The 9,844-nt window shown below is 38.4% G+C and overlaps 1 protein-coding gene across 1 annotated transcript; it reads left to right on the top strand.

Annotated features, from left to right (window-relative positions):
- The first annotated feature begins 7,310 nt into the window (after positions 1-7,310).
- Positions 7,311-8,881, top strand: LOC140863868 (probable E3 ubiquitin-protein ligase RHC2A). Its single transcript, XM_073267624.1, has one exon. The coding sequence runs from the start codon at positions 7,496-7,498 to the stop codon at positions 8,669-8,671; it is 1,176 nt and encodes a 391-aa protein (XP_073123725.1). The 5' UTR covers positions 7,311-7,495; the 3' UTR covers positions 8,672-8,881.
- Positions 8,882-9,844: the final 963 nt, after the last annotated feature.

The following is a 9,844-nucleotide window of genomic DNA, read 5'->3' as shown; positions in this document are numbered from 1 at the left end:
ATATTTACAAGAATTAATGTTTGATTGGATATGGACAACTTAAAAACGATCTATATAACTTAAAATTAAAAGACGTACCAATTAATTAAGTTGATAAACCGGCAACAACAAATAAAAGAAAAAATGATAGTCAAAACCCGGCAAACCTTTGGCATGCTAGGCTAGGTCATATTTTCTCAAGGAGGATGAACAAGCTAGTGGAAGAGGACATGTTTGATATGTCTGATATTAACTCTCTACCAACTTGTGAGTCCTGCCTAAAAGGAAAAATGACTAAATCCTCTTTCAAAGGAAAACCTGAGCGTAGTTAAAATCTGTTGGATTTGATCCATACAGATGTTTGCGGCCCATTTAGTATTGATACTAAATATGGTCACACCTACTTCATTACCTTTACTGATGATTATTCTAGGTACGGGTATTTATATTTGATGAAATATAAGTCTGAATCATTTGAAAGTTCAAAGAATTCAAGGCTAAAGTAGAAAACAAACAAGGTAAGAGTATTAAAGCACTTCGATGTGATCGAGGTGGAGAATACTTAAGTACCGAGTTTTTGGGCTATCTAAAAGAAAATGGGATTCTCTCTCAGTGGAATCCTCCTATGACACCTCAGCTAAAGGGCATTTTGGAGCGTCGCAATCGAACTTTGTTGGACATGGTTCGATCTATGATGAGCTTCACTGAGCTCCCACCTTCGTTTTGGGGCTATGCACTTGAAACGACGGTATTGTTGTTAAACAATGTCCATACTAAAGCAGTGAATAAAACTCCATACGAGTTATGGAATGGCAAAACTCCTAAGTATTCGTACTTGAGGATTTGAGGATGTCCTGCTTACGTGAAGCAGACAGTAGGAGATAAGTTGGATAGTCGATCCACCTTATGTTATTTTGTAGGGTATCCGAAGAATTCAATCGGATATTATTTCTATCATCCTACTGAAAAAAAAGTGTTTGTTTCGAGGAATGCCACCTTCATGGAGAAGGAGTTCTTACTTGATAAGAAAGGCAAGATGATGGAACTCGAAGAAATACTAGAAGAACCGAGATACAAAATAACGATCCCGCACCTCTGGAACCTATAATTGACACGCCTCTTCCTAGATGATCCGAGAGGACTTCTAGACCTCCTATTCGATATGGTCTGCTTCTTGAAGGGGATCAAAGTGAACCCAACATTGGATGTGATCCAAGAAACTTCAAGGAAGCAATTTCTGACGCTGATTCGAACTTATGGCTTGAAGCTATGCAGTCTGAAATAGACTCCATGCATGCAAATGAAGTTTGGTCTTTAGTAGATCCTCCCAATGGAATTGTTCCTATAGGGTGTAAATGGATCTACAAAAGAAAACTTGGGTCTGATGGTAAGGTACTGATCTACAAGGCACGATTGGTAGCAAAAGGTTATACTCAAAGACAAGGTGTTGACTATGATGAAACTTTTTCACCAATCGCAATGTTCAAGTCCATAAGAATCCTTATTGCCATAGCAGTTTGGTATGACTATGAGATATCAAATGGATGTGAAGACCGCATTTCTTAATGGAAACATTAAGGAAGATATCTATATGATGCAGCCCGAAGGATTCACATCCTTGGGAAGCGAGCATAAGGTATGCAAGCTTCAGAGATCAATTTATGGTCTCAAACAGGCATCAAGAAGTTGGAACCAAAAATTTGATGAAACAATAAAGGACTTTGGTTTCATCAAGAACCCGGAGGAACCGTGCATATACAAGAAAGTGGTTAAGGATGCTGTGACATTCTTAGTACTTTACGTTGATGACATCCTACTCATTGGGAATGATGTAGGGATGTTGCAGTCAACAAAGATATGGTTATCAGGTAGATTCTCAATGAAGAACTTGGGTGAGGCGTCCTATATTCTAGGAATACAGATCTATAGAGATAGATCTAGGAGAATGATAGGACTCACTCAAGAAACCTACATCGACACCATATTGAAAAGGTTTTCTATGGATGAGTCCAAGAGAGGACATCTACCTATGTGCCATGGAGTTTCTCTATCCAAGTCTATGTCTCCCAAGACTGACGAAGAGATAGAGAAAATGACACACATACCATATGCGTCAGCCATAGGGAGTATCATGTATGGGATGATATCTACCAGACCGGATGTGGCCTATGCTCTGAGTGTCACGAGCAGATATCAAGCCAACCCCGATCAAATGTATTGGAAAGTTGTGAAGGATATTCTTAAGTACTTAAGAAGGACTAAGAATGTATTCATGGTTTATGGTGGAAGAGAATTGAAATTGGAAGGCTATACCAACTCTAGCTTCCAAAGCGACGTGGATGACTCGAAATCAACCTCTGGATTTGTATTCATGCTCAATGGCGGTGCTGTCTCTTGAAAGAGTTTCAAGCAGGACACCACAGCGGATTCCACCACTGAGGCAGAATACATTGCAGCATCAGCTGCTGCTAAAGAGGTAGTTTGGATGAGGAATTTCGTCCAAGAGTTGGGGGTCATTCCTGAAGCTGTTGGTCCAGTCCCGGTGTACTGTGACAACACTGGTGCCAATGCTCAGGTAAAGGAACCAAGGTCTCATCAAAGATCCAAACACATACTGAGGAAATACCACATCATCCGGGAGATCGATGAAAGAGGAGACATCACTGTCGAGAGAGTGGCCTCTACAGACAATATCGCTGATCCACTTACTAAGCCCTTGCCAGGACCATTATTTGACAAACATCGCGAAGCAATGGGACTTCGTAGTATGACTAGTTGGCTTTAGGGCAAGTGAGAGATTGAAAGAGTAGGTGCCCTATTAGTCAACTTGTGGCTAAGGGCTTTTATGACTCTATGTATAAACAATCTTTGTTTAATATAATTTATATTTTTATATTGGCATTTACTTTATCTTTTATCATATTATTATGTTGTGACGTACTATACGATGTTTAGATAAAGACCTTAAATATACTAGAGTGCATGTAAGATGTGATAGTATACTTGGATGACTATCATGAAACGCATCTTATAAGCACTGTATATTCTAAACAGTTCCTAGTCAATTGAGCCGTCCGCAAATAAGGATAAGGATCGCTCGAGATTGAGACTAGCATTTGCGATGCTGAGTACCACGTTTCATTGGTATGGAACATAGAGATGTTCGAAGCATGCAAATGGATATTCATATGATGGATGATCGAACTACCCTATTCGGACTTTCCAAGTGGTTATCATTAATTTAGTGGATTAGTTCGCGGTTTTGGTTGTACATCATTAGTCCTTACTACTTGAAACATCATGGAGACTCTATATGCTAGTACTGTACTTTGACTCGTTTTCCGACTCTATGAGGTTTATCAGGTGTCGAGATTGGGTACAGTTACGACACATATAGGAGTCAATGCTTTGTTGTCAAGGATTCACTACACGCTTGCGAGTGTGGATATCCTATGCGATCTGAGGAGATATTAGTGTGACAAATCTCTGGCCAAAGTACATGATGTGCTTTAGGTTACTTGGTTTCCTAGTAGCACATGCGATGCCACTATTTGATCTTCAAGATGTATTGCATAGTTATCGAATCTCGAACGACTCTCGATGTACCAATGGTTGTTGATTCGATTGGGATATATGGATGAAGGGACCGTACTGTACGCTAACCAAAACCTACTAGTTCTTGCAGGCACTATCAGTGATACCTAGGGAATCATGGGGCAATGTTGCTAGGCGCTCTTACCATGATTCGATGGGTAAGTCGGAAATTATTGTTCTGAGTCACAAGGAGTTGTGAGCCCATGGCTAGCTGTATCCCTGAACCATTGAGGGTTACACAAGTAATGAATTTCTAATCCCCGTTGAGATAGTTGAATTTAAAGAGTTAAATTTGGCGAAAGAGAAGTTGGACTTCTTATAATAAAACAAAGGGAGTAAGGTTTCCTAAAATGACATAGGGATGGGCATTTTTGGAAATCACTGAATTCAGATTCAGAAAAATTATCTTGACTTTAAAAGGTGCAGAAATGGTTTCTATGCACATTGGTGAAATCAGTTTATCAATCGGAGTCATGATGAATTTTATATTAATTTCTATAATAATAGACTTGGCCTATTGGGCTTAAGTTATGACTAATGGACCCTAAAGAGTTAGTGTCCTATTAGACATATAAGTTAGTTCAGTACAGAAATTATATATAGTAGATGATTGGGATTTTCGAAAAGTGAGATAGAACTTGCAATTTTCGAAAATTTCATAACATTCTAAGCTTGGAATTTTCGAATTCCTCCTCCCTTTTGTGAGAGAATTCAGTCTGTGATTTTTGGAAAATTACATTCTGAATTGACAGATCAAATCTGTAAATCTTTTCGATAAACATCTGATTGATTTCTAGTGCAATCAATCAGAGGGTTTTAGTTTTCTATTCGTGGACCTAATTCAGGAGTTGATCGAGCGAGTTATCAGTTCCTGGGATTTACAACAAGAGCAGATTTAATCTGTTGGAGTCCATAGATCAAGCCATAGCTTGAAGAGGTAAAATATTAATTGTTATTATTATTTTACTTGTTTATTTTAATCTTAAGGATTTGATGCCCATGATCTGAAATCGTTCCAGATCAGAAAATAAAATTTTTAAACTTCCGCTGCTCCGGGTATCAGATCTAACTGATCTGAAAACGTGTTCCAACAAATATTTCCATGGATAAGCTTACCCTCACCCATGGTTATACCTTTAGAGTTATCTCCAAAAGTGATCTTGGGTCCTGGTCCTTGTACATTTTCAGATAACATCCTTATATCTCCAGTCATATGTCTAGAACACCCACTGTCCAAATACCAGACTGATTGTTTGATCAGTTTACTTCTTTTTACCTGCAAGAACAAAATAAAGTAACTTTGATCCCCATTCCTACTTGGGTCCACACTAGATTAATCCCTTTGGAATCCACATTTGGATTATCTTTACAGACTTTCCATAGTATTGACCTTTGGGAGTGATAGTTCTATCTGATGCTCTTTGTGCATTGTGATGTGTATGCCAAGTGTAATGTTCAGATCGATTGTTTTTGTTTGACTTCCAATACTTTCTAGGAGAGTTATTGAAATGTGGTCTATGTTGAGTAGATGAAGCTCTTTGTCTTTCAAGACTATATCCAGACCAATTTTCTCTAGGTTTAGTCCATCTTGATTTAGATATATCTGGCTCAACATATCCCAGCCCTCTGTGTAAGAGTTTGCTCTATTGAGGTATTGTATGTGTCATTGGAATCTCTGGTTCATATATCGTGCTATATCTTACAAACTTCATATATTTAAAGTTGTTCTTTTCCAGACAGGAGTGAGTGGTTGAGTCATATGAACTACCTTCATTTATGTTGTAGCCCAAGCCAGATTTATCTCCAGCTTGCTTTTGCATTCCAGTAAGTTTATCTAAAGATATCAATGATTTATTCCAAGAGTTTACTAGACCTGTCAATATTTGATTTTAAGATAAAGTCTCTTGAAGTTTACTTCTCATGTCATTGTTTTCAGTCATTAACAGTCTTATCTGAGTCTTCAGACTGTCTGATCCAGTGGATTCATTTGAGTCATTTTGATCTGACTGAGTGGTTGAGTCAGATGAATACCTTTATTTATGCTGTATCCCAAGCCATATTTATCTTTAGCTTGCTTTTTCATTCCAATAAGTTTATCTAAAGATATCGATGATTTATTCCAAGAGTTTACTAGATCTGTTATTCTTTGATTTTCAGATAAAGTCTCTTGAATTTTACTTCTCATGTCATTGTTTTCAGTCATTAACAACAATAACATATGAATGCATGAAAACAATCACAAAAATATGCATATGAAACACAATTATCATATAGAGTAAAGGCTTTTTGACTTTTCGGATGAGTTGATATGAAATCTTGAATTCGTGGTTTCGTATGTTGTTCACTTTTGTATATTTGAATCTTGAATCATCACATATTTATAGTCTTCAAAAGTATCCAGTGAGCCGCCAACACTTTCTGAGAATGAGCCGCAAACATATCTAATAAATTGGCTCACAAATTTTGACTTTGTTGGATATGATAACCAGCATTCAAATCTTCATTAAATGACTTTGTCTTCTAGCTCAACTACCTTTTTGAAAAATAGCTGAAACTGATCTTGAATGGTTTCATCCGGTTGTTTGATCTAATCTGACTGAAGACATTCGAGCTTGATCTGGGTGAGGAGTAAATATTTGATCTTGGCCGAATATATTTTATTCAAGTATGATTTGAACTCGATATGGCAGAAGGCATGAGAAATCGATCTGGGTTGTTCTTCTAGAGAATGACCATTTGATATGTTAAAATATAAAGATTGCAAAAGTGCATAGGTCAAATGCTTGTTTGATTTGGGCTGGTCCAATTTATCGAAAACTTGATATGAGAATTAATAAAGGTCAATTTTGTCTTGTTCGATCTGTATGAGTCCATTGTTATCCATGTGTTTGATCTGAAATCCTGCTTCCGTTTCTCCTTAATGATCTTATCAATTTAGTACTTGGTTTTGTTTGATCTGTTCTTAATCACCAAAAGTTTTGATTTTAATCACCAACATACACGAATTCATACTAAAATTTATAATTTTACTAAAGTCTTAATATTAATAATATAAATTAAATAAAGAACAAATAAAATAAATCCGCATGTAAATACAAATACAAGTAATTATAGATATTTATAGAAGGTTTTTTTAAAAAAATGGTATAAAGAATATAATTCGACTTCAACATAATTAAAAACTAATTTTAAAAATTAACTCAACTTAAGGCCAAATTTCATTATATGCATTTATAGAAAGCCTTTTTAAAAATTCTCTCGATCTAGTTTTGCCTCGAAGAAAAGATATTCGTAATCGAAACATGATGGGCTGGAAGGATTTATTTAACTAAATAACCTTCGTTTGACCATGATTTGGAAATATAATCTTTTTCAATTTTTTTCTTTGTTTTATTTTTGCATTTTCTTTGTATTTGAAGGTCATTTTACTAATATTTTTTGAAAAAATATCATAAATCCAAAAATTTGATTGACAAAAGTCATTTTTCAAACTATCTCGGGTATGAAAACATAAAAGTTGACTGATTCAAAGATAAAAATAAAAAATAAAAAGGAAAAAGTTGACTGCTCACGCGCCTATTCAGTTCAGTGTTCCACATTCCGACAGTTGACGCCCACTAAACCGCCCCTTGTCAAGGCCCTTTATTTCCATATTTGCCCCCATCATTTCAACTTTATTCCACATTTGCCCCTGCTTTCCCCAGTTATTTTATTCCCACCCATATCCTCCGTTCCTTTGTTCCATCTCCTCTCTCATCATTTCCACATCCCCATATTCCCCCTTTTCTCTCCCTCTATTTGCTCTTCAATTTCGATATGTTTGCACAAAGATTGGATTTTGCGGATCTGGGTTCGTCTTGTTTTTGTGTAATTTTCGTTACTTGCGAGAATTGAAGCGGGGGAAGAGGAGAAAGATCCGTGGATGTCGATGTCTTCGACCTATTGGTGTTACAGATGCAACCGATTTGTTAGGGTTTCGGCCCAAGATTCGGTCACTTGCCCGGATTGCAGTGGCGGTTTTGTGGAGGAGGTTGATAACCCAGCTCGATCTTCGCTCTCCGACTCGCGGCGACGCCGTTTCCCGGCGGCCGCCATGTACATGATGCGAACGCCAGATTCGGGATCTGGTTCGGGGTCGGGCTCGAGCCCGAGGCTGAGGCGGAGCCGTAGGAACGGGGGCGACAGGTCGCCGTTCAACCCGGTTATTGTTCTTCGTGGGCCCAATAACAGCCGAGCGGGGGATGAGGCTGCCGCGGGTGGTGGTCGGGGATTCGAATTGTACTATGATGATGGGGCCGGTTCGGGTTTGAGACCATTGCCGGCTACCATGTCTGAGTTCCTACTCGGGTCTGGTTTTGACAGGTTGCTTGATCAGTTGGCTCAAATTGAGGCAAATGGGCTTGCTAGAATTGATAGTAATCCGCCTGCTTCCAAGGCGGCAATCGAATCGATGCCCACTGTGGAGATAGCTGACCAGCATATAGCGGTAGAATCGTATTGTGCGGTTTGTAAAGAAGCTTTCGAGCTGGGAAGTGAGGCTCGCCTCATGCCCTGCAACCATTTGTACCATCAAGATTGCATTTTGCCGTGGCTTACTTTGAAAAATTCCTGTCCCGTTTGTAGACATGAGTTGCCAACAGAAAACGAGAGTAGTAGCGGTAATTCGGATACAAGTGAAGTGAATAGAGCTGTGAGTGAGGTGGGGAATGACGATGAGACTGTAGGACTGACTATATGGAGATTACCAGGCGGAGGGTTTGCTGTTGGGAGATTTTCCGGTGGGAGAAGAGGCGGCGAAAGGGAACTACCGGTGGTTTACACGGAAATGGATGGTGGCTTCAATAGCAATGGTGTTCCTAGGAGGATCTCGTGGGGTTCTAGAGGGAATGTATCGAGGGAGAGGAGTGGGTTGAGGCGGTTCTTTAATAATCTGTTTTCTTGTTTTGGTCGAAGGGGGTCGGCCAACTCTAATGCTAGCTTGGACTCTACCACGAGTCGAAGAAGTGGCTTGTTGCCTTCGGTTTTGAGCTCCTCATCCAGTCGGCACAGAGGAGGATGGGGTTTGGAAGTTGATGATGGGAGTGACAGGAGATGGTGATATCTTGAGTTTGATTTCAAATACGTATATTTATTTGTTACGGGCGCATTGTGAAGGCTAGTTGCAAACTTTCTGTCGTTCGATTGTATTAAGAGAAGTTATATGAGTGAAAATGGACATAGAATTGATAAATTGGAGCATGATTAGTGTGCCCGGCCTAATGTATCAAAATATTGCATTTGAAGTTAGCAGTTCTTTCCTCGTTTATTATTGTCCTTCAAGTTTTTGCACGTTGTAGTTGCTTTCTAATGCTAGATAATATATGTTCCATACGCAATTTTTGCCATCTAAGTTTCCTTTGAAGCTTTCCAATGCTACATAATATCTGTTTCATCTGTAATTTTGCCATCAAAGGTTGCCTTTGAAGCTTTCAAATGCTATGTAACACCTGTTTCATTGCCAGCTAAGATTGCCTATGAAGATTTCTAATATGCTTGGCAATATCTGTTTTATCTGTAACTTTCGCCTTATAACTTTTGATCTTTCGGTGAACTTTTTTATATTGAAGTTGTATTATAACTTTATGCCACAAAAACAAATGTCTCTGATAAAGTTCTGTGGCTACATTCTAATGTGTTCTGGTATATATGTCCCTCACAACTTGTGCAAGGGCACACCCTGGTGCAATATATCGTATTCAAGGTACGGATATTGAGAAATTTCACTTTGACAAGGTGGCATCTTCAATGTGCCACTCGACAGTTCAATCGTTTATTGTCCATTGAGTCGTCACACCTGGAGCCTGGAGGTGGCACGGGAGATCTCGATGGCCTAGAGCTTCTACCAGACACATGTTTTCTGATATACTAGTTCTTTCGCAGTATCTAAAAAATAAGTCTAAGCAATGCTATCCTTGAAATTAAAAATTTTGATAGAGAATGTTGTACAAATCTGAATTGATACATTTGAATAAAAAAAAATAAAATAAAGGGATTGGATTTGATTATGGCAGAAATCAATGCTAAATTGTCTTTCGTAATAAGCTCCAAGATTCTTCATTGATTGGAAAGCAAACGTTGCAACTTGCGAGGGTTTAATTATGTAACACAAACTTACTGATTTTATTTATAGTCTGTATGACACAAAAGTTGGGATAATTATAGTAGCGTCTTCGTCTTTGGTATGACCAGATAAAAAATTCCCGCAAATGTCTCTCATGTACTCTCGTGGGTG

Source organism: Henckelia pumila, chromosome 4 (genome assembly GCF_033568475.1).
Source record: "Henckelia pumila isolate YLH828 chromosome 4, ASM3356847v2, whole genome shotgun sequence".
NCBI lineage: Eukaryota > Viridiplantae > Streptophyta > Magnoliopsida > Lamiales > Gesneriaceae > Henckelia > Henckelia pumila.
The sequence above is the reverse complement of the archived record's forward strand: the minus strand, read 5'-3'. Positions and strand labels throughout refer to the sequence as shown.